We start from the raw sequence: 24,563 nt of genomic DNA on the forward strand, positions 1-24,563 counted from the left end.
ACGGTAGTTATTAATGACTCGCTTATTTATGTTGTCATGAAACGAATTTCCAGCAGGATGGAAAAATGGCAAAGGATGTTCGAAATTTAACATCCAAAACATAGAGATGGAAAATTTCAAACAAGGAGCAACAAGGGTGAATGCGAGTCTGCTTGCCGTTGCAGAACTCTGAAAACGACATTTTGACAACTGCCGAAAACTTGACGGATATATGTGGGCTGCCAGATTTTCTTCAAAGCAGAATACAGCTGATTAATGAGTTACAGTAACAATTTAAGATTTATAGCATGCTAGAAGGGCAATTTCCATGTAAGAAATAAATTGAAAAGAGAAATAACGAGGCGCTATGGAGAGATAAAAAAGAGACAACAGATGATACAATTGAAGTGGTTTGTACTGTGCTTGATAGCGAGTCTATGTTGCAGTCTTGTCAATATTATTCTACTGAACGACAGACAGCCAACCTTCGTTCCGAAGTTTTGGTGGACTGGAGAAATCGAAAAGGCTTGGTAGAACAAACGTGATATCAGAACGCCATTCAATAGAAATGGCGGTAAACGGAACTGATAGTGTTTAAAAGGACAGAAGCTGTTTTCAACAAAAAGAAGAACGAGGCATCGAAAGAACGATTCAAGGAATTTGTGGGTAGCTTCGACTTTTGTATTTGGTCCAACTAACGAATTTGATTCATTATGCTATATTTCACCCTAAGGAGGAAAATTTGGCAAAAACCAAAATTTCTCACTAGGGTGAAAATTTATTGGTAAAAACCAGTCTTTGTACAGGAGGGCACAAATCCTTATTTCATACTATGTTGCGTTTCGGCTTCGCCTCATCAGAAACCGACACTAACTTATTGTCGGAATAGATTAGCGCCGGCTTGACGCGACTGATGAGGCGAAGCCGAAACGCAACATAGTATGAAATAAGGATGTACATCTGCTAATATCTTTAATTATTGTCAATTTGATTGTCAAACTGGATTTGACATTCAGATGCTTTTTAGTTGGATGGTAACTCAAGAAAGGAATGCGTGGAAGTGATATATCTGAAGAACTGGATACATTGGAACATGGCTTTTTTGGTACATCAAATACGCGCGCATAAAAGAACATTGATTGATATACCAGAGCCTCCCAGACTCTAGAAAAATTAGAAAAATAATAAAAATCATGAAGTTTGAAAAGATGGCTTGGTTGAAACCGTAAACAAGCTGCGTCAAAAATTACCAGAGGGCAACAACATGCATGGAGCCATCACAGTACCTCGAGCCTAACACGTCATCGCGTAGAAACAACAACAAACATTTAAATAATCATACAATAAGGTAAATAAAGTAGAATTTGCGGACCTTGTTGTGGTCCATTGTGCGATAGAAAATACTGTAAACCCCGATTTAAAAAATTAGTGATACAGAATTATTATGGAAGAGTCCCTGCAGATTAAGCTAGAAGCAAAAGATTTCGATGTAACAGAAGATGAGTACCTCAATGATGCCGATCAAATATTCGATAACCTACAGCAAGACGATGTCGACACAAGTGAAACAATCGATATCAAATATAATACTTTAGATTGCATAAATAAGGATTCTGGTACAGAGGAAAGGAGTACTAAATTATTGGAAGGTTCAGACACCGAGCAATATCCACTCGATTTCAAAAGCTACGATGCACCTGATCATAAGTGAGTTCGTTTTTTGTTTTAGTGGCTGGCCTAACGTTATGTTGCTACATCGGTGTAGTTTAACTGCAAAAAAAAATTAGTTTGCTAACGGTTCTTAAATTTTCAGCGAAGAAAATCCCAAAGCTAAAAAAATAGCACCTGACGACATTTCTACCGGCGATTCTAGGCGGTCCCACGAATGCGATCTGTGTGGCAAACGATTCGTCCGAAAGGCGAACCTGGTCTTACACGTCCGGAAGCATCGAGGTGAAAAGCCTTTCCGTTGCAATATCTGCGGTAAGGCATTCTTTAGGAGAGACGATATGGTGAATCATCGGTACGACCACACCGGTAAGGGACCGTACAAGTGCACCGAGTGTGGCAAAACTTTTGCCTATCAAAACAGGTTGACCCGGCACATGGAGACTCATATGAGTGAGCGACCGTACAAGTGTAACATGTGTGACAGAGAGTTTCTTCTCGAAACTAGCCTGAACAAACACAAGCTGGTCCATGCGGCTGAGCGGCCGTGTAAGTGCACTGTGTGTGGCAAAGGTTTTACACAAAAAAAGAACCTGAACGTACACATGCTCACCCATACGAGTGAGCGGCCTCACAAGTGCGCTGTGTGTGACAAAGATTTCGTCTTAAAAAACAGGTTAACCAAACATATGTTTAAACATACCAGGCCGTTCAAGTGTGACGTGTGTGGCAAAGATTTTACCCGCCAAATAAGTGTGACCACACACATGTACCAGCATACGGGTGAACGGCCGTACGAATGCAAGGTGTGTGGTAAAGATTTTGCCCAGAAATCTAGCGTGAACTTGCACATGATTTTGAAGCACAAAGAAATTCATGATGCTCTGCGGCGTCACATGTGTAATATTTGCGGGAAGGAATCTGCTACAGAGCAGGAAGCAGCGGAACACAGACTTAGTCACACGAGCTCACTATAATATCGGTTATCTGCGGGATATTTTTGGACGAAACGTTGTCCAGAAATGTTGCCGATTCGACACTTGGAAGTGTCAACATCCACGATGAATCAACTGAAAAAAATGTATCAAATAGGTGAAATGGTTGCGGAATGGAAAGGACTTCTCGACTCCATGTAACATGCGTCATCGTTAACCGAGTTTTTACTGGCTTAGAATATATCTAGCAATAAAGCAAGTTTTGCTTAAATTGCGGTAGTGATGCATACTCCTATCGACACTTCAAGTGGAATATCATGAGCAACACCGTGCTCGAATTTATTTTGTTCTGTTCATATCTTTCTATTCGATAATAAACGGTTTTGCTGATACACTTATGCAATTCAAACGATCTTTCTTTTATTTCTTTCACATTGCGCGAACTCAGAGTTCGTCGTTTGTTGTAGACTCGAGTTGTTCTGCAACATAACCTACTTAAAGGCTACTGTACACTTCGGGAATTTAATCAAATTCCCGAAGTGTACAGTAGCGGGATTTTGTTCCCCAGCCATTTGAAATGGGAGATGGATTTTTGATTTTCCGTGACGGAACAAAAGTCTGCACGGAAAAATCAACATTCCTGGAGTGTAAACCCGATTCTGGAAAATGTCACGAGTTTTTAAAATTCTCCGCACCAACAATCCGGGCGGAAATAATTCAACATGAATTGTTTCTGTCAGGAAAAATTATGTTTTTATTGCATTTAAAAATCTGTGCTGTTCTGAAACAACTGATATTTTTTTATAAACAGTAGAAGTTTTATTTTGACAGTTTGGAGAGATAACGGCGGAAAATTTTCCGTGATGAAAATCCGACGCAAAATCGCGGCCCAAATGCCGCGGTAAAATTCCCGAGGTGTACAGTAGCTACCCCAATAAAAAAAATTATACACGAACTTTAACCCATATAGTCCAACGATTCCACTTATACTTTGGATGATTCTCTGAACAGGTCGTTAGGCTCTTGGATCATAAGATATTTATTAGGGTAGTTCAGTGTTACGCAATTTCAAAATCAGTTACTTATTTCTGCTTGCATTTACCGAAACCGACATTCAGATTCAACACCTCTCATTCATTCACTTTCCAACTGACTGAAATTTCATGCAGAATCGAATGCTTGAGTGCAGAGGAAATATAAATTCATTCACCAACCAAAGCATTCATTTGTTATTATGTCGACAGTTTGAAGGCAGAAGTTAGCATCTTCTACATTTTCGAGCATAAGTGAACTGCGTAATCTATATCTGGTGTACTTTTGATCGATAATTCCTCTCAGAGCCAGCATAGAAATATAATTCACTTTGCTTCTGAAACCGAACATGTCCGTACCTGAAAGTGCTGCGTCGGGAGAACGAATGACGATGGAAACGACCCAAAAATTTCATTCATCGCAGCGGGCATGAATTGAATTTCGTTTTCTTTCAAGTTCATGCAGCAATGTCAATTTTTTTAAGCTCTGGGGTAGTTTACAGTTCGGGAAATGGGGCGCGGGATTTGATCAGGGAAAATTTTCCGCCGAGATCTCTCCAAACTGTCAAACCAAAAACTCTGCTGCTTCCAAAAAATACCAACAGTATCTTGCACCGAATTTCAGGCCTTATAAAAATACATTTTCCCGTCGGAAACAATTTATGTTGAATTGTTCCCGGTCCGATTTTGAAAATCCCGTGATCTTTCCCGCGGTTGAGTTTACACTTCATAAAAACTCATTTTTGTGTAGACTCATCTCCCGCCACGGGATTTAAAATCCCGAGCACCATTTAAAATACACAGGGACCCACATCCTGTGACACGTTTTCCGAACTGGTTTCTGTCTCAAGAGAAAACGGTAGAGGTACACTGAGAAACAGTAATATGCATAGTTAGCATACTTTCTATTCCCGTCTTTTCTTCTGCTTTGCTTTTATGCATTTTCATGCATATACTTCTAGTAAGCATTCAATGAGTGGATAGACCGAATATGTTCAATGTATAAAATTTATAGCAGAAGAAACGAGAGGCAGATAGAAAAGTATGCTATCGATGCATAAATAAAATTCTGTTTGTAGGCGAGTAGAATCAAACTTCAAAATGTTCAACTCGACTTACAATGGTCAACCCGCCGTTTTCGTCACTGGGTAATTAATTTCCTCTCCCCCCCAGTAAAGCTCAGCCGGAAATGAACTGGAATTCTGATTGGTTCCAGTTCGTATTCCGGCTCCAGTGACACAACCGATTCTAACTAGAATCGGTTGTGTCACTAGAGCCGGAATACGAACTGGAACCAGCCAGAATTCCGGTTCATTTCCGGCTGAGTTTAACTGGGCCCCGATTAAAGTTTGACAAACAATTCGATCGTGAACCGACAAATGGGCGAAACTAACAAATGTACACAAACAGAGATTTGATTAATATCTGAAAGAGGAGTAAAAATACTTTATAAAAAATATAAAAACTCATTTATAAATATTTCACACTTCATGAAAATCAATAAAAAACAAAACGGCGGATCCGACTTTCGACTGTAAACAAAAAGCCAGGCGGGTTACGCCTCTGCATTTCTAAGGAGTGTATACAGGCGAAATTGACAGCATCATTGTTTACAAGGTCCGTAAACAGACTCGCCCTAAACAAAAACCAAGTGCTTGTTACGCCCAGGGAGAATAACAAATTTTCCCCTCCAGCGAGCACGGCGAAAGCCACATTTGATTTTTGTTTTTTGGCGACACTGCAGGACGAAATTGAGAGTCGTCAAAACAAGAGGGCGACTCAAAAATGGCCTAATCAACATTTCATAACAACACTCGGCGAAATAATCTGTTTTCAATTTTATCAACGAAAACGTTATTATATAAAACATTTTAGTTATGCTTCCGAAAACTAGTATTGTTTCAAAGTGTTTCAATACATTTGAAGGCGCAGTATGCAAACACTGTTAAAATACGATTTAATTTTCTGAACCGAATTTTCAAAGCTATTTTTCTCGACTCGATATCATTGCGACTACGGCCCTTTGGTCGATTCATGATCGAATTATTTAGGAAGAATAATCGATTAGTTACTGTAAGCGAGTTTCATTGGCAGATTACTTTTTATAGTGAACTTGTTTACGTTATCGATAATGTAAAATAGAATATTAAATACTGTACAAACTGTATCAGAAATGTTTTGGCAAGTAAAAAATTTGAAAACTTGTTGAGTACGATAATCTGTTTTGTTTATCTTGTATATCAGACCAAGCAAGATGAGCTTTTGTTAGAAATAACATTCGAAGCAAATAAAATTTGCGAAATCGCCAGAAGTGGTTATTGTAATTTTATTGCATACGGTATTCTGTTGGTTTACACCTAGTATCAGGACAAGGAAAAATGCTTTGGATATGAGTTACTTGATTAGAGCAGATAAAATTTGATATAGAATGAATATCGAAGAGTCGCTGCAGATTAGGCTAGAAACGAAACATTTCGATTTAATCGAAGCTCAGTGCTCTAATGATGCCGATCAAATATTCAAAAACCAGCAAGACGATGACGACATAAATAAAGCTACAGATATTGAAATTGAAAATTTTAGTTCTTCAAATAACGAATGTGACACAGAGGAAAGGTGTACTCGACTCTTGGAAAGTACAAACACCGAACAATCACCGCACGATATCAAAATCTACAATGCATCTGATCAAACGTGAGTCTGTTTATTTTCTTTTGTGTGGAAGCTGGTTTAATAAAGTTTTCGCTATCACGTTGGTGCCACACCACGTTTCTAATATTTTCAGCGCAACTGATTCAATTCCTGATTCGAACAGTTTGCAAGTAGTAGCCCCCATTTCAACCGACGATTCCTCACAGCCATACGAATGCGAGATTTGTAGCAAACGGTTCAGTCGGAAGAGATACCTACAGGAACACGCCCGTATACACGAACGGTCTTTCAGTTGCGATGTCTGCGGTAAAGCATTCTCTAGGCGCTGTGATATGCGGCGTCATCAGTACCTGCACACCAATACGCGGCCGTGCAAGTGCACCGTTTGTGGCAAAGGTTTTATCAGCCAAGGTGCGTTAACCAAACACATGCCCATTCACAGGGATGAGCGGCCGTACAAGTGCAACGTGTGTGGCAAAGGTTTTCCCCGCCGCACTAGCCAGACCAATCACATGATCCTTCATAGGGATGACCGGCCGCACAATTGCAACGTGTGTGGCAAAGGTTTTACCGTCAAAGCGAGCCTGGTTACACACATGCTCATTCACAAGGGTGAGCGGCCTTATGAGTGCACCGAGTGTAGCAAAGATTTTACCACAAAATTTCGACTTAACAAACACATGCTCACTCATACGAATGAGCGGCCATACAAATGCGCTGTATGTGATAAAAGTTATAACCATCAAAGTATCCTTACAACACACATGTTCATTCATACGGGAGAGCTCCCGTTCAAATGCACTGAGTGTGGCAAACAATTTCCCTCAAAATATAGACTAACCAATCACGAGTTCATTCATACGAATGAGTGGCCGTTCAAGTGCACTGTGTGTAGCAAAGGTTATGCTCAAGAATTTGAGCTGACCAGACACATGTTCGTGCATACGGATGAGTGGCCATTCAAGTGCACTACCTGTGGCAAAGGTTTTGCCTCTCAAACGAACCTGACCACACACCTGATCCTCCATACGGGTGAGTTACCCTACACATGCACTGTGTGTGGAAAAGGTTTTATTCAAAAATGTCTGCTGAACGTGCACATGGGTCTTCATACGCGGTCTTACATGTGCGCTATGTGTGACAGAAGTTTTAGCAATTCAACTAAACTGTCAAGACACATGCTGGCTCATACCCAGCGATGAGAGGTCGCTCAGGTGCCCTCTGTGGTGTAAATATTGTTTGTACAACGCTACTATGAGCATATACATTATAGCTGAGGTGTGTGGCAAACGATTGATTATCGAGTGTCGATTGATGAAGCACAAACGTATTCATACTACTCACATGTGGGATTATTATGGATTAAATTTAAATAACAAATAAATGTATTATTCGGGAGATAATAAATTTATTTAACTTAATAACATTTATTGTTTCAATCGACAATATTTTCATTCCTTTTTACAATAAGTATTTTATTTGAATTGAGACAAAATTATTGAAATGTGTATTGTTATAATGAAATATTTTTTTCAGACCAAATAATTAGTACAGTCGTGATTCGCTGGTTGGGCCACAGCTCTGTCCAACTTGATTCGTTAGTTGGACCGACTGAGAGATGTCAAAAACTCTCCAAAGGAGACGTTAGTAGTGTAATTGCATCTATTCGCATCTCTAATCACTGTCAGATTGATTGTCAAAGTAAATTTGACATAAGATTTTGACATTCAGATGCTTTTTAGTGAGACATTGGTCCAACTAGCGGAGGTCCAACTAAAAAGCGATTCAGTTAAAAAATGTCCAACCAGCGAGTCACGACTGTAATAAACAATGAATGATTGAATGGACATTGATTATTTTTCAAATCAAATATGCAGCTTTTTCTACATGCAGTTAATGTTCAGTAAAGAGCCAAAGTGAGTAACTAATGTTAAATAGAATAAAGCTGCCCGTAGATGAGGAAAAAGGATACGCACCATACAAAAATATTAAAATGCATAGAATAGCAAGAACAAAATATTTTTTGTGGTGTGTGTCCTGATCAAGAAGGTGAATGACGTTTCTTTGAAAAATGAGTGAAACCAACATAAGCTGGCTTCCTGGCTCGGATAGTTGCCAAAAATGACAGCTAACGCGCTTTAAGCAACGTTCACATTGCTACGAGCCAATATTGTTAACCCGACCTGAAACTTGTCGAACACAAATAAACTTCATTTTGATGTGCTTAACTAAAACTCAGGTGATAAAAGCGTTCGGACTTTATAGAGAATAAGCAATGTAAGAAAAATCGTGATTTTTCATCTATTGTTATTATTTACTTATTTTGATTCCCACTTTCAAACAGTGTTGTATAGTTCATGTGAATAGACCTTAAACATTTGAAACGTAGCTAGCGCTACTGGCTTTTGGTGGCAGCTTCAGGCAACAAACAGTTTTCACGGGGTTGGTCCTGATACCTCGTCTGCGGACAACCTAAAGTCCCAAAACTCTTTAGAACAAAATCTGATTGAATCAAATAAAAGAAATTATTGCCTTCTATCAAAATATAGGTCAAAACACAAAGAAAGTGTAAATTATTTTTACTAAATTCGCTATCGTGTTGAAATCGAAATTGGTATTGCAGTTACCAAACTTCAAACTCATTTCTCTCGATTAAGTTTGGGTTTTCTGGCCCTGTTGAAAGAAACGCGAGATACTCGATCATAACCCACACCCCTGATCATAATTAATCGATTCACTCTATTATGACAGAACTTGAATCGATTAAACATTCTTCGGTTATTTACAATTACTTCGGAACATCAGTTATGTAAAATAGAGAATTACAGTTAAATGCCGCAAAGACCGAATAAAAAGTGATTTGTACTTGTATTGAGTACGATAGTTTGTCAGTTTACACTTTATATCAGTTCGAGAAAGAGCAGCTTCAGCCATCATTCGGAACGATTTTTTTTTAAAAGATCGCTTTGGTATGTATCTAATATGAATTGGAAAGTGTACCTGCGGACTAAGCTAAAAACAAAACAAAAACTCCTTTTTTGTGTAATGGCTCACCCAATAGGTAAAGACACCGAAGAGACTCTACATCGTTAATATTATGTTGATATAAACTATTTCTAGTTTGGTGCTACACTTGTAGCGAGCGAGATATACTATCTAGTCAAAAAATTGAAAAGGGTCTATCTGCAAAATGTAAACATTGAGATTGCATGCAGAAGAGGATTTCAAGAGTACTTATTCAAACGATCCTAAGTGACATTGAGCTCGAACTGAGAAAAACGAGGCTGAAGTTTCAGAGACCTAAAACAAATCCCTATTATAGAAACAAATATGTGTTTTGATGGAACAATAATGCCAATATAGTCTAAGGACTATGCTCTTTATTTAAATAATACTAAAAATAAGAAATGTGTGCTGCTAATGTAGTTTTTAAGCGCTTTAGAATGATGCGTCCTTTTGGAAATTATAGGACCTTTTACATAGGTCTTTTTTCGGGCACAATAATCGTACGACGCTGCACATAAGGCTTTTTTCAGCAAAGATAGCTCTTACGACGAATATTGAATTTCTTCAGTTTTCGAAAAAGTGATTTCGGAAATCCGAATGTTCTTCATTACCATGGTAAATAGTTGCACTGGATTTAAAAGAAGTCTTGCAGAAAAAAATGCGGGAAACTTTAGTTTATATTAACAAACCGTTGGCTGAAAGTGGTTACAATCAACGAATTTTACTTTAGAATAACTAACCTTTTCAATTATCATTTAATTTATTATACTTTCTAAATTCAACTTCAAAAATAAGTCGCACGAACAGAAGAAAATAATTTCTTTTATTTTGATGCTTAGGACATTTTTACTACGTACCTATGTGCAGTGGGAAAACCATAGAATAAAATGAATCCTGCGTCGATTTTGCATGGCGCCTATGAACAGTTGCAGAGGTTTTGAAATATTTCACCCATATGTCCTTTCAATTTAAAAGGTCTCAAGTGCAAAATTTCAAAACATGATCATGAAAACTTTGCGACTTTTTATATAATGCTTGTTATTTTGATAAATACTGGGTATAATGAGTCCTGGTTTTCGTTATTCGTTAGCTATGTTGTAATGCTGTGCTGCAAATAACTCAGTTTGTTTACATTTGTCACTAAGGATCATTTGAATCAGCACTCTTGATTTAGTCAAATTTATTTTAATCCTATGATATACTTGAAAAGGGTACAAAAACATCCCAACACCGAGTAAGGGATCAAAATAAACGTGACATAATCAGTTGCTGTAAACAAAAGGGTTCACCCGCATGAACTATAAGCTAACGTCTCGCCGAAAAGGGATTATTGAGTTCTACAAGATGACGACACGAATGAACTCACGATGAATGAAGTTCATGTTTGACAATTCTCGGTGGTTTGTTTACTTTGTCAGTTGCGTGAGTTCGATTGCAACGGGTGCTCATCTGTCACATTCGATCTCACGTAACTCCTATGTAAACAAATAACCGAGAATTGTCAAACGAAGTTCATCCGGCTCATTTTGTGCGGTGGTGTAAAACCTAATGGGGGAGGGCATAATACCAGTGTGATGTTTGAAAAGGGACCAAAACATTTATCTGCAAAAATCGTTCAAAATACAATTTATTTAATAAATCTGGTATATTATTCGAAAAAATGGTTAATTTAACACGACATTACGCTGTTTGGTCCTTAAATCAAGCTCCTGTTCATAACTGGGAAAATAAAGTACGCGGTAATTTTTCAGACGCCATTTTCTCAACATTAGCATATTGTATTTAATGCCTTATGAAATGTTGACATCGATATTTAGAAAATTGTTACTATTTCATTTCGCTTGATTGTGCATACTGCCTCGCACAAGAAAATACCTTTCAGGTCTGATATTACACCGAAAGTTAGAAGAATTAAGTCAAATCTAATTTAATGACAAGATTGGCCCCATTGAACATCGAACAAGCAGATTGGCCCTTTATATAATTTATGGAAAATTTGGGTTTAAAGCAGTTGCAGTTTCGATTATTTCATCGAATGTGTGATGCGCTGCTTTTATAAGCCTATTACAATCAGCTCAAAGTCAATCACACAATTGAAGAACTTCTTTCGAATCATTTAATTCTATCTCTTTTTTAACAGTATACTCTCTCTGCTCCTACAATTTTATTTTATAATTTCTCTCTCTCTCTCGCCCTCTGTTTCTCTTCATCACAGTACCATGGCCTCCTGCGCACAAGAAGAAACTTCCAACAGTTTGCAAGCAGCATCCCCTATTTCAGCCCACGATTCCACCCAACCATACGAATGCGAGATTTGTAGCAAACGATTCAGTCGGAAGAAGAACCTGCAGAATCACACCAGAAAACATGACCGGTCCTTCAGTTGCGATGTCTGCGGTAAGGCATTCTCTAGGAGTTTCGATCTGCTGCGTCATCAGTTCATCCACACCGAACAGCGAGCTTACAAATGCACCATGTGCTGCAGAGATTTTGACCGGAAAAGCCGATTCATCAAACACATGGCGGTTCATAAGGGTGAGCGGTCGCACAAATGCAGCGTGTGTGGCAAAGCTTTTATTCACCAAACAAGCCTAACCGACCACATGCTTCTGCACAGGGATGAGCGGCCGTACATTTGTAACGTATGTGGTAAAGGCTTCACCCGCAAACCGAACCTGAGCGTACACATGTCCGTTCATATGAGTGATCGGCCTTACAAGTGCACCGAGTGTAGCAGAGATTTTGGCTCAAATTATAGACTTAACATGCACATGCTCACTCATACGAATGAGCGGCCTTACAAATGCGCTGTATGTGATAAAAGTTATAATCATCAAACTAGCCTTACAACACACATGCTCGTTCATACAGGCACGACGTTCAACTGCACCGAGTGCGGCAAAAAATTTCCCTCAAAATATAGACTGTCCAATCACATGTTCGTTCATACGAAAGAGTGGCCGTTCAAGTGCACTATGTGTAGAAAAGGTTATGCTCAAGAATTTGAGCTGAACAAACACATGGTCATTCATACGGGTGATTGGCAATTCAAGTGCACTACGTGCGGCAAAGGTTTTTCCCGTCAAACGTACCTGACTACACACATGCTCGTTCATACGGGTGAGCGGCCACACAAGTGCTCTGTGTGTGGAAAAGATTATATGCAGAAGTATCGCCTGATTAGCCACATGCGCCTTCATACGAGTAAGCGGTCTTTCGTATGCACAGTGTGTGATAAAGGTTTCTACAGTTCCACTGATCTGACAAGGCACATGTTGATTCATACGCAAGACTGGCCTTACAAATGCAATGTGTGTAGCAAAGGTTACACTCACGAAAGTAGGTTGGGCAAACACATGCTCGTGCACAAAGCTAGTCTAACCGCACATGTGACAGCTGAGAAGTGTATGACAAAGGATGTGAATCCGAACGTCGATTGATGAAGCACAAACTCAGAAACATGACATGTGATTGCAGCAGCTAAGAATTTGCTACAAGACGAAAATTAGCAAGTCGTTCACTAGTGGATTTGAGAAACGTTGCCACTTTTAAACAAAATTGAAATGCAGGAATAGATGCACGCACTTTCAAAGAGTAGAGTAGTTTCGTAAAGAGTAAACATTCGCTTCGAACCGCCTGGCAATCTTCGATACCCTTATTTTTCTTGATTTACAATGAGTCGGGAGAATGATTTTTCCGATCCATTTTATGGTCCAGGATATCCGCAGAGGTAAGTAGCTCCATGAGGGATTGCAATACCTGCGTTCAACTTTCAAAGCCGACAGTCCACCGTTTCTGTTCCCGAGAATCTTCCGAAAGCCCTTGGAAAATTTTACAAGTATTTTTTTTTGCTATAACTTATTTTAGAATAGGAGAGTAACTAACTTGTTTGTGATCCAACCGCCGTCGTCCAGGAGAAGAAATAGAAATTCAAGAAAGGATCGCTGTTGGGCTTTATTGAAGTTTTTCTCGTCCTTGCACTGGACGGACCACTCCACGCGTTCGTGCGATGAGGCGCCTGTGATTAGCGAAACACATTTCCGGATCGTACTCAAATCAATTCGTTTACTTTGGGCTTGATGGTACGTTGCCCTTACTCTCTTTATGAGCTCTCATGGATCCTGACCCGAACTGCCTTTTTAAAACGTTCGTTCGCACTGGCTACTGCTGCTAGTGACAGACTTGCTGGACCGACCTTCTTCACCTTCACCGAACCATCAGTTCCTGCGGCTGATAATTAACTTTGAACCGATTGTTCGCCATAATTGGCACTGACTATGAAAATTTTGCGGACCGATCTTATTCTTGGTTTCTCTAGTAAATGAATACGGCGTGGAATCAGCGAGCTTTGAGCCCATATTATTGGCTCGAATCAAAACTCGTCGAAATGACAATTGACGCTAGGTTCATCCAGAGTGTTCATTTGTGTTTACATTTTGCTAGCGTTGCCAATTTTTCCGCCACCCAATATGGCTACGCCACATCGCTTTTGCGTGTGCTGTCCGACTTCGCTACCGCTCACTTAAACTAGGAATAGCCCCTATGTTTGAGTAAGCCGGGCAAACGAGTGGATCACAGGTTCGCTTGCTTCCGACGGCGGGTTGGTTGCCACCTCTGGAGAGGGTGGAGGATTTTGAGTGGTACTAGACAGAAATTGGAATCAAAGCGATTGTTCGGCATTTTAGAGCACTTTAATCGCTTTTTACTACTACGTTAAAGTAAAGCTGTAAATTTTTCACGTTTGAGAACGGTTTTGTCGGTTTAATCTGGTGTAGAATTTCACTTTCCCGACTAAGTGTCAAGACTACAAAAGCACCAGCTACTCTCGCTGTGGAGGATAAGTCAAACGAACATTGCTCTCCTCCACAACTGACAGGAAAAGGCGAGCAAAGGAGGCAGAGCAGCTGTATCACATGGGAAGAACGGTTGTGGTGTCGGTTATTAATCATCAGAGGTCGCAACAAAGTGGCAAAACTCACATCCCTAGCCAACAGTTAAGGGTCGCTGCATGAGTAGTAACAACACCGCAAGAACTCGTTTGATGATGACCTAGCCAGTTGGATTAGAACAAATCTACCATATCTTGGTGCAGCTGGTGATAAGCACCACTAACAGTGAAGTGATTTGGTAAAATTGCAACAAAATAACTTTTACACCAAGTTTACGTTTATTGGCCCTTTTGAAAAAAAACGAGATACTCAATCATACACGGTAAAAAAACTTTACCCATTTTATGTATTCAAATTGCCCATTTTTGGAAGCTATTCGCGCTGTCAAAAAATGGGTATTTTTTTTGTTTTTAACAATGAGTACTTTTTATCCATTGCACAACTACTCGATGAGCTAATGTCAATGGGTATATTGATCTTGATAATGGGTGAAAAATCCTCAAGCATTATTTCAAGCGAGTTAACCTGCAAACTAAGGATCGTAGTGGAACCTGTAAATTATCGCCCTGCATAGGGGTCCGTGGTGGAAACGGAACATTTCGGCAATGCTCCGAAAACAACGTCTGTTTAGACTACTGAGGATGTTGAAAATATGCGCCAGTTAGGCATTTTTAGAGCAGCCAAAAGATCCAGTCATCAAAAATATATCCAGTTGGCGGTTTAATTTTGTTAAGTAGTTTTAGAATAGGATTTCTATCTAGATTCCTATACTTTTATAAGGAAACAATCATGTGAAATGAATGTTATGTTATTTTTTTTAATTCAGAAATAATTCTATTGACAGTATTTTTCATTCTGGCGCGAATTTCATGAATGGGTATTTTTTACGCATTTTGTTGTAACAGTTCTGCGAAAAATAATGGGTGAAACATGCCTAGGTTGACGTACAAGGTCTGTACTCATTTATGGGCACAAACGCTTTACCCATTTACTGGGTTTTTCCACTTTTATTGAAAATAAGTAGTTTTCTACGCATTAATGGGTACTTGATTTTATCAGTGTATTCTCCAAGCAAAGGTTCTATGAACTTCTTGCATCGCCAATATCTTTATGAATAACTCGTGCAAACTTAATAACAGTAAAATATTATAATGTAGTAAAGGGCTTTAATACGCTTACGTTTTATTTGAAAGTCAGTCAAGGACTCAAGTTAACGGCTCAATATTTTGATATTTGCTCATATTTTGATATTTGAAGTATAATAATAATGCTTTATTCATCTAATAGTGACATTTTTTCATCAGAAATAGTAGACCGCTTTTATTAATGAATAAAACAAGATATGGAAAAATTCGTTTTTCAACAAGAAGACAAGATATGGAAAAATTCGTTTTTCTCGGTTTGACATCATTGGCTTTACGGCCCTAATCATATGTTAGTCGAGATTTGTAAATATCGCCCTTTTCACAAAAAAGCGTTGAGGTTGATACATAACAAACTAATCGATTCAGTCTATTGTGACAGAATGTGACAATCGATTAAACATTTGATCATTTTGAAAATTAATCGATTAGTTGCATTAATCGAGTTAAAATATTTCAATGTTTATCTTATTCATCAATATCGACAGAGTAAAAAAATCTACTATTGAAAATAGTGTAAAAACTGTACCATAAATACTCCGGTAAGTAGATTGTAATTTTATTGAGTACGATAATCTGTTAGTTTACACTATTTGACAGGTCATGAAATACATAGTTGCTTCGGGTATATAGAGTAAACATTCGCTGCGAGAAAAAATTTAAAATTGATTTTGATTTACAGAATAAAAAATATGAATATGGAAGAATCCGTGCAGATTAAGCTAGAAATAGAAGATTTCGAGCTGTCGGAAGCTCCGTGCCTTGACGCTACCGATCATATATTCGATAAACTAGGGCAAAACGATGTCGCTGAAACTAAACCAGCGGAAATACATTTTTTGGATGGCTCGGATGCGAGCTGTGGGACAGAGAAAAAGAGAACTCGGCCGTCGAAAGGATCAGACATCGAGCAACTAGCAATTGATTTGAAAAGGTACAATGCATCGGATCAAAAGTGAGCCCGTTTTGTTTTCTTTTGAGTAGTTAAGTTTATATAAGATTCCCCCCTGAAAAGCAAATTTCGGCTCTTCAGAACCATGCAAGTGCATTGACTTGATGGCTTAAAACGAGTTTTGATTTCAAAGTTTTACCAGCAAACAGAACTTCTTCTCTTACGAGACATCGTTAGTAAGGAAGTATTTCCAATTTTCGACTAGCGTAAGGCTGGTGCAGTAATCAAGTGTCATTGTTCTGAAGAGACGAAGTCGAAACGCAAACATTTGAACTTATGCTATTTGATGTAGTTGCTGGCCTTACGTTAGGCAACAACGAAAACGCTATTAGTTAACTAATTATACTCATATTTTCAGGGAAAGAAATCTCACAATCTCATACACGCAAGATGACGCCTTGAACAGTTCGCAGCTTCCACCCGCAATGTCAACCAGCGATTCCACACAACCCTTCGAATGCGAGCTATGCGGCAAACGATTCAGTCGAAAGAAGGGCTTAAGCGATCACGTCCGAACACATGTACGGCATTTCAGTTGCACTATCTGCGGTAATACATTCTCTAAGAAATGCGATATGCTGCGTCATCTATACACTCACACCGATAAACCGTATATGTGCACCGTATGTGGCAAATATTTTAGCTACAAAAATAAGCTAACCAATCACATGGTCGGTCATACGAGTGAGCGGCCCTACCTATGCGACGTGTGTGGCAAACATTTTATCCATCAACCAAGTCTGAGCAAACACATGCTGCTTCATACGGGTGAACGGCCATACAATTGCACTGTGTGTGGCAAAGGTTTTACCCTCAAAGCGAACCTATCCGCACACTTGCACATTCACAGGAGTGAGCGGCCTTACAAATGCACCGTTTGTGGCAAAGATTTTACCCACAAACATAAGCTGAACAAACACATGGTCAGTCATACGAATGACCGACCTTACAGGTGCACTATGTGTGATAAAAGTTATAACTATCAAACTACCCTCAACAGACACTTGGTCATTCACACAGGCGAGCTGCCTTTCAAATGCACCGAGTGTGGCAGAGATTTTGCCACAAATTATAAGCTAATTAAACACATGGTTACTCACACACGCGACTGGCCTTTCAAATGCACGATATGTAGTAAAGGTTATGCTCACGAATATAAGCTGACCAGACACATGTTCCTTCATACGGGTGATTGGCCGTTCAAGTGCACGACGTGTGGCAAAGGTTTTGCCTGTGCAGCGGACATGACGCAACACACGCTCCTTCATACGGGTGAACGACCTTATCAGTGCACTGTTTGTGGAAAAGGTTTCATGTATAAACAATATCTGAGCACACACATGCGATTTCATATGAATGAGCGGTCTTACAAGTGTGCAGTGTGTGACAGAAGTTTTAACCTTCCCTCTGACCGCAAAAGGCACATGAACAGTCATACTCGTGATCAGAGTTAAAAATATACAAATTCATTGAATGAAAATTGATCGTATTCAGCCGCATTCATTTTCAATATTCAGTGACGCAGCTGAAAACGTCAAACGAACAAACCGCCCATTCATCCATGCAGATTTTCATTCATCTCCGATTATTACACGAAGCGACTGTACAACAACGAATTAAACGCATCAAAGTAGGCCGTGGCACAATGTAAGCGATGATGATTGTTGTTTTATATGCTTTACCGGCATTTGAGAACATTTTCCTAGATAATTAGTGAAATGAATATACTGTACGATATTCAACTGAATGAATAGCATAGATATTTGAATGAATATTTTTTCTATTCACCGCGAGTCGCATCAGGTTCATTATCAGCCGTCAAAAAAGAGCTTCGATTATTTTTAACTGCTCGTGACTGGCCTTACAAGTGCACTATATGTGGGAAAGGTTTTTTTGATAATTGTAAGCTGGACAAACATATGCTCGTTCATAACCGGTGAGTGCCAGCTCAAGTGGTTTGTGTGTAGCGAATGTTTTCTGCACCAAGCTAGTCTAACCACACACATGTCAGTTTTGATGTAGGTGTGGCAAAGGATTCATTGCCGAGTGTTGCGTTTATATCGCTGACGTCAGACATGCGTAGCCGACGGAGCACGGGACTTAAGGTAATAATTTGATTCAAAATAAAGTGTTTATTATGATACCCATCTCGTTTACTTCCACATCGCCACAAAGTGGGGACGAGTCCGTGAAAAGTTGTATCAATTGCTTGTATTTCAAACGAAAAATGGGTAGAGAAACGTATTCTGGTTGCAGTTGAAAGCTGGAAAATCCAACCAGCGACAATCGTATTTTCTCTGGTTCTAAACAATGGAATCACGTCGGAAATAGTGCGCCATATTCGTACAATGATGCGCTATACAGCGTACTACTTCCAGCATCATGAATTAGCATTAAACAAACGAAAAAAACGATTGCGCTGGTTGGATGTTCCAGGTTTCAACTGTGAAGATAATATCATTTGCAAATCTCGAGATTGCTATACCGCTACCTCCAAATCCAACTGATGCTGATGATCTACTTGACCTTGTTGTGTAACTGCGTTATTTTGTTACCCCACTTAAGGGGTAAAACAATTAAGAGTGTAACGTTCGAAATCGAACCCAATTGTGGGTATCGATAAATTAGCGTACATTGATACATCACGTTTGACAGTTGAATCGTTCGTTTGTTCAAATTATTGTTTACCTGGAGTTAATAATATAGAGCATAAACTATTGAAAATACTGCAATACAATATGAATATGGAAGAGTTTCAGCAAATTGAGATAGAAACAAGAGATTTCCAGCTAACAGAATCTCAGGGCTTCAACGATGATAATAAAATATCCGACGAAGTTGCTGCAAACAATTCAACCGAAGCTGATTGTGGCACAGAGGATAAGAGTACTCTACATTTAGAAATTACCGGCACCGAACAATTACGGCTAAATACGGTATCTAATCAAATGTAAGTCCGTTGTGTAGTGGCCAATAGGGTGGGACAAAAACTAGATTCCAGCTCCGAGCAACTTTTTAGGTACCATTTGGGTCCTAGAACAACTGTGCAAATTCTTAGCTCGATTGGTGAAACTATATTTTCGCGCCCACTGTTTAAAGTTTACATGGGATTTTGTATGGGAAAATTAACTTTTACAAAGAATTCCTCCAGGAGTCGCCCATTACTTCCTAAAAATAAATCGTTAAATGACTTTTAAAGGAAATTTAACAAAGAAACAAAGTCTCGAAAACCACAAAACGATCTGACGCTTGAGAAAAAAGTTATTAAGTAGAAACCGATTGATGCTCTGACGATTGACAAAATATTCATTTTTTCTAGCACCACTGCTGTTGGTTGTCCAATTATACGCAATTTTGTTTTAATCCACCCTTAATGTGTCTAAATCGTTTATCTACACTATTTGGCCACATCGCAAGGTTTGGAGGGATAAATTGAGGCTTCTTTTGTACATAAGAAGAGAAAGTTGAAACTTTTTGTATATAATTAGACTGTCAGAAGCAGTGATGCTATGAAAAGTGAAATTTTCATCAATCTTCAAAACATCAATCGGTTTTTGTTTAATAACTTTTTCCACAAGCATCAAAACGGTTTGCAGTCTTCTAGACTTTGTTTCCTGGACAAATTTCCTATAAAAATCAGACATCTATTTATTTTTAAGAGGTAAGGGGCAACACTTGGAAGAATTAATTTGCAGAAGACAATTTCCCCATGTAAACTTTAAACCATGGGCGCAAAAATATAGTTTCACCGATCGAGCTGAAAATTTGTAGAGTTCTTCTGGGAGCTAAATGGGACTCAAAAAGTTACTCGGAGCCAAATTTTATTTTTTTCATATAACCATGTCCCACTCTAGTGGCCAATCTATGCTGACATTTCATTGTCGAGTTTGAGCGAGCGTAGCGCGAAAACAAAAATGCCACTGACTTGCTAACGATCCTTATATTTTCAGCGTAAAGAATCCCACAGCCTACGCAAAAGACGACAGTTTGCAGGAAGCATCCTCCATTCCGACCGGTGATTCCACCCGGCCACACGCATGCGAGATTTGCGGCAAGCGATTCATCTATAAGTGGAACATGGTCGAGCACGTCCGGATACATAGCGGTGAACGTCCATTCAGTTGTGATGTCTGTGGTAAGGCATACTCTAGGAAACATGATTTGCAGAACCATCAGAACATCCACATCGATAAGCGGCAGTTCAAGTGCACCGTGTGTGGCAAAGATTTTACCAACCGAAATAGTTTAACCAAGCATATGGCGGTTCATTTGGGTGAGCGGAAGTACAAATGCAAAGAGTGTGACAAAGATTTCATCCACCGAGCTAGCCTAACCAAGCACAAGCTCTTTCATATGGATGAGGGACCGTGTAAGTGCACTGTTTGTGGGCAAGATTTTGCCCACAAACATAAGCTGAAAATACACATGCCCATTCATACGGGTAAGTGGCCTAACAGCTGCACTGTGTGTGGCAAAGGTTTTTTCTACAAATATCAGCTGACCTCACACATGATCGTTCATACGAATGAGCGGACTTACAAATGCGCGTTGTGTGACAAAGATTGCAACAATCAAACTGAGTTGACAACGCACATGTTCATTCATACGGGTGACTGGCCTTACAAGTGCACTGTGTGTAGCAAAGGCTACAGTCATAAATGTAAGCTGGAGGAACACATGCCCATTCATACGGGTGAGTGGCCGTTCAAGTGCACTGTATGTGACGAAGGTTTTTCTCACAAATGTAAACTAGAGAAACACATGATCGTTCATACGGGTGAGTGGCCGTTCAAGTGCACTTTGTGCGGCCAAGGTTTCAGTTACAATTTTATGTTGGAGAAACACATGTTTGTTCATACGAAGGAGCGACCTTACAAGTGTACCGAGTGTAACAAAGGCTTTACCCACCCGCACAGGTTGACCACACACATGCTCATGCATACGGGCAAATGGTCTTACAAGTGCACCGTGTGTGGTAAAGGTTTTGTTTACGAATATAAGTTGACCACACACATGGCCATACATACGAATGAACGGCCTTACAAGTGCACTGTATGTGACAAAGGTTTCAACAATAAAATTAACCTGGCAAGGCACATGTTGGTTCATACGGATGACTGGCCCTACAAGTGTACTGTGTGTGGCAAAGGTTATACTCACAAATGTAAGCTGGACAAACACATGCTCGTTCATACGGTGGATGAGTCGTTCAAATGCCCTGTATGTAGCAAATATTTTGTGCGTAAGGCTTATCTAACCAAGCATATGGCAGCTGAGACATGTGTGGCAAAGGATACATTACCGAGTGTTGATTGAAGAAGCGCAAACATATTCCTACCACTGAGTGATATCTGATACGGAGTTCTCATTTACACTAACCGTGATATTTGTGAATTTATGGATATTTCAACAATTTTAAGAAAAAAACGAAACGAAAGCAATGAAATTGAAAGACTGATAGGTATTCTAGAGCGAATCAGTTATAAGCTCATACGGACATGCTCGAAAGGAAGGTTTTATTAGCATTAATTTTGCCGAAAATTTGCAACAAAATCGATTCAGTAGAACCACAGATAACAGACGTTTAGGCTCGATTTGAAACGTGTGTAAATACCCGCTACTGAAACTCCGAATAAATGAGACGTTTGAAACACGTTTGGCAAACGTTTGCAGGTGGCGCAGTGATCTATGCAATACAGCTGGAGTGCAGCTGTCAAACATGTGTAGCAAACAGTTGCGTAGATGGCAATAGTGAAACACGGATTTCCAACGGTTATCAATTTGAAAGTTTACACAGGTTTTTGAAGAAATTTTCTTCTAGCCTAAATGTCTGTTATCTGTGGTAGAACCAAATACAAATTACACATTTGTATTTGGTAGAACCTTGCGGCAATCAGAACGTAGTAACAACAAAATGTAGTCTTAAGAATTTTCTTTTAACATATTTTGTAAAATAAAATACGGCGCAAATGCCTTGTGAAATAAATGTTATGCATAAAAAACTTTTTTTTTCAAAATTTGATCCAATCCCAATCTCAATATTAAATCAGCTTCTGATTAGTCGTTTTGTCAAGTGTTTATAGTTCAGCTTTAACGCCGATATCCTTACCCACGCTTAACTTTTGAACCAGGTTTAACGACGCGTTTTTAGGAAACTTCTCATCTATTGTCCACCTGCATCTTTTATGAATATGCTGAACAAATCGTTGCTTATTACTTGAAAATATTCAAACCTTTCAGAGTTATGGTGAAATATTACAACCCAAAACATTTTCGACAAAACTTTATAATTGTTGTATTTTCGTAGGTAATTTGAGCGTTCAAATAACTTTCGTTCCAAAAAGCGATCAGTCATAATGCAGAATAAGGCTGATTAACAACGCAACAATATATGGGCAAGGAAAATTCTGATTGTTTTCTTGCTAGTGCACCGTATAGCTATGCATCCACGTCCTTCTCATTCAACTAGCGAACGATGAATGAAGCACTTATCATAAACATGCGTGCGGGACTTCTAAACTTCCCACCATTCGATTAGGTCTCTTCGATGCACCCTATTGACGGTTATGCCTGAAATAGACTATCAAAGTTCGGAGTTTCCGCGTTACTTTCAAAAGTTTTTGCGTCATTCATAGAAATCATACATACTTCGAAATTTAATGCAAAATTGATCAAAACTTTTCCAATAGGGATCTTTAATTTGGAAAAATTGTGTCAATTTTTCATATGTATTGATAGCGGCTGTCCTTACGAGTACACGCATAACATTTTAAACCTTAATTATTGTTTTCTGATTTTTAAATTTAAAAGAACCAAATTAAATTCAGCCAACAAATTGACGGTTGTCCTACTAAATGACGTATCTGCAAATATCTCGTTCGCCTCATTGTTAACCGGGATAGTACCCCACACAGCATGATCTGGTACTTTTGCAAACCGGTAGCAGCCTGCCATCCCAAGTTTCGTATGCAAACTATGGTAGATCTGATGAGGCAACCTAGAGTCGTGCAAATCGCATGGGTTTGGGTGTGTTATTGTCCTAAAAAGAAACAAACTACAAAATGTTTTTTTTTCAATAGTTTCGTGCTTAAAAGTAGAAAAAAAAATGTGATTTTTACTCACGGTACCAATCTGCATCAGAAAATGCCTTAACCCGCACACCCCTAAAGATCCCTATTGATTAGCGCAAATATAATGTAATTCCGTTCAGTACAATGAAAGCTACAAACGTTCATAAACTTGTGGTTGTGAAGAGCTGTCCTACGAAAAAGCATCTGAATGTCAAAATTTCATGCCAAATTTACTTTGACAATCTATTGAACAATCATTTGCACTACTAACGTCTTCTTTGGAGAGTTTTGGACATTTGTCAGTCGGCCCAACTAGCGAATCAAATTCGTTAGTTGGACAGAGCCTGTGGCCCAGTCAGCGAATCACGACTGTAGTGTTAAGCAAGTAAACAAACCATCCGAAGCCTCGAACAGCAAACAGTGACCAGAATCCAGGTAAGTAAACTGTTCGACCAGATGCTGATGAACCTCGATGGATGTGCATCGATTCGATTCGAAGCGATATCCGATTTCAAACAAATTGCGTTGCTCAAATATTTCGCGGATAGGTTCCCGAAACAGATTTAATTCATATAAGACTTGGCAAGGAATTTGTTCTTGTGGCAAGAAAACCAGCATTTTCGTGACATCGTCCATCGACTATACGCAAGTAAAGGAAGTGCCTCATCAAACGTATGTTACCCTTCATTAAGTGCCATGATTGGCGGCTCCGTTTTGGACAGACTTAACCAGCTACCATTACAGTAAGGATTGTGAATGATATGCGACAATGGAGTCCAGTTCATTCCAAATGAGCAGAATCCACCAAATTGTCCCCAGCCTCGTCCAATAACGAAATATTTGACGATGATGAAGCGGATGAGGAGCGCATTCTTCAGTGAGATCGGTTGTATGAAGAATTGGTGGAATCGACAGGTGTGTGCCGGATGAAGAGCGACATCAACAGAAACGTGCACGAATTCCGTCAAAATACAGACGAATGATTTGTTTTAGTTGTTTTTGCAAAATAACATTTTATTACTTTTGTTTCGTCCTTAAAAAATAATTCGATTAGATTGGAATAAAGGTTAAGTTGGTTGAAGGCTTTGAAAATTTCTCTTTCGTGAACAGATATATGGACGATACGCCTACTATGCAAGAAAAAGATGTGCGATAAACTGTTTATCGTGAAAGCGAGCGCCAATTTCAAACTCTGGTTGCAATAAAAATCAAAGTCTTTCGGCCACAACTGCAGATTCT

At 39.2% G+C, this 24,563-nt stretch overlaps 4 protein-coding genes across 5 annotated transcripts; all 4 read left to right on the plus strand.

Moving 5' to 3' along the window:
* Window positions 1-1,170: 1,170 nt before the first annotated feature.
* Window positions 1,171-2,971, plus strand: LOC131691443 (zinc finger protein 239-like). Its single transcript, XM_058977839.1, has 2 exons — window positions 1,171-1,686; window positions 1,793-2,971. Exons 1-2 carry the CDS (start codon window positions 1,424-1,426, stop codon window positions 2,622-2,624), a joined length of 1,095 nt encoding a protein of 364 aa, XP_058833822.1. The 5' UTR covers window positions 1,171-1,423; the 3' UTR covers window positions 2,625-2,971.
* A 2,737-nt stretch (window positions 2,972-5,708) lies between these two features.
* Window positions 5,709-22,240, plus strand: LOC131676219 (zinc finger protein 585A-like). The gene is made up of 5 exons (XM_058955341.1): window positions 5,709-6,307; window positions 6,399-7,466; window positions 11,487-12,001; window positions 18,844-19,204; window positions 20,205-22,240. The coding sequence occupies exons 1-5, from the start codon at window positions 6,042-6,044 to the stop codon at window positions 21,568-21,570; spliced, it is 3,576 nt and encodes a 1,191-aa protein (XP_058811324.1). The 5' UTR covers window positions 5,709-6,041; the 3' UTR covers window positions 21,571-22,240.
* On the plus strand, window positions 8,602-13,507 carry LOC131691433 (gastrula zinc finger protein XlCGF57.1-like). Its single transcript, XM_058977828.1, has 2 exons — window positions 8,602-9,234; window positions 11,487-13,507. The coding sequence occupies exon 2, from the start codon at window positions 11,491-11,493 to the stop codon at window positions 12,709-12,711; it is 1,221 nt and encodes a 406-aa protein (XP_058833811.1). The 5' UTR covers window positions 8,602-9,234; window positions 11,487-11,490; the 3' UTR covers window positions 12,712-13,507.
* On the plus strand, window positions 15,770-18,941 carry LOC131691423 (gastrula zinc finger protein XlCGF57.1-like). Of its 2 annotated transcripts, XM_058977807.1 has the most exons (4): window positions 15,770-15,844; window positions 15,903-15,927; window positions 15,985-16,257; window positions 16,613-18,941. In XM_058977807.1, exons 3-4 carry the CDS (start codon window positions 15,995-15,997, stop codon window positions 17,706-17,708), a joined length of 1,359 nt encoding a protein of 452 aa, XP_058833790.1. In that variant the 5' UTR covers window positions 15,770-15,844; window positions 15,903-15,927; window positions 15,985-15,994; the 3' UTR covers window positions 17,709-18,941. The 2 variants fall into 2 exon arrangements, with proteins under 2 accessions (XP_058833790.1, XP_058833796.1); XM_058977813.1 differs by lacking the exon at window positions 15,770-15,844 and having other exon boundaries at window positions 15,985-16,236.
* Window positions 22,241-24,563: the final 2,323 nt, after the last annotated feature.

This window comes from Topomyia yanbarensis, chromosome 1 (genome assembly GCF_030247195.1).
Source record: "Topomyia yanbarensis strain Yona2022 chromosome 1, ASM3024719v1, whole genome shotgun sequence".
Classification (NCBI taxonomy): domain Eukaryota; kingdom Metazoa; phylum Arthropoda; class Insecta; order Diptera; family Culicidae; genus Topomyia; species Topomyia yanbarensis.

Excerpts from the sequence above, each read along its gene's own strand:
- LOC131691443 (XM_058977839.1), top strand. The coding sequence starts at position 1,424 with ATGGAAGAGTCCCTGCAGATTAAGCTAGAAGCAAAAGATTTCGATGTA. Across the intron at positions 1,687-1,792 it reads TACGATGCACCTGATCATAA|CGAAGAAAATCCCAAAGCTA; the intron begins GTGAGTTCGTTT and ends TTAAATTTTCAG.
- LOC131676219 (XM_058955341.1), top strand. The coding sequence starts at position 6,042 with ATGAATATCGAAGAGTCGCTGCAGATTAGGCTAGAAACGAAACATTTC. Across the intron at positions 12,002-18,843 it reads GCCTTACAAGTGCACCGAGT|GTTCGAAATCGAACCCAATT; the intron begins GTAGCAGAGATT and ends TAAGAGTGTAAC. Across the intron at positions 19,205-20,204 it reads AATACGGTATCTAATCAAAT|CGTAAAGAATCCCACAGCCT; the intron begins GTAAGTCCGTTG and ends TTATATTTTCAG.
- LOC131691433 (XM_058977828.1), top strand. The coding sequence starts at position 11,491 with ATGGCCTCCTGCGCACAAGAAGAAACTTCCAACAGTTTGCAAGCAGCA.
- LOC131691423 (XM_058977807.1), top strand. The coding sequence starts at position 15,995 with ATGAATATGGAAGAATCCGTGCAGATTAAGCTAGAAATAGAAGATTTC. Across the intron at positions 16,258-16,612 it reads TACAATGCATCGGATCAAAA|GGAAAGAAATCTCACAATCT; the intron begins GTGAGCCCGTTT and ends TCATATTTTCAG.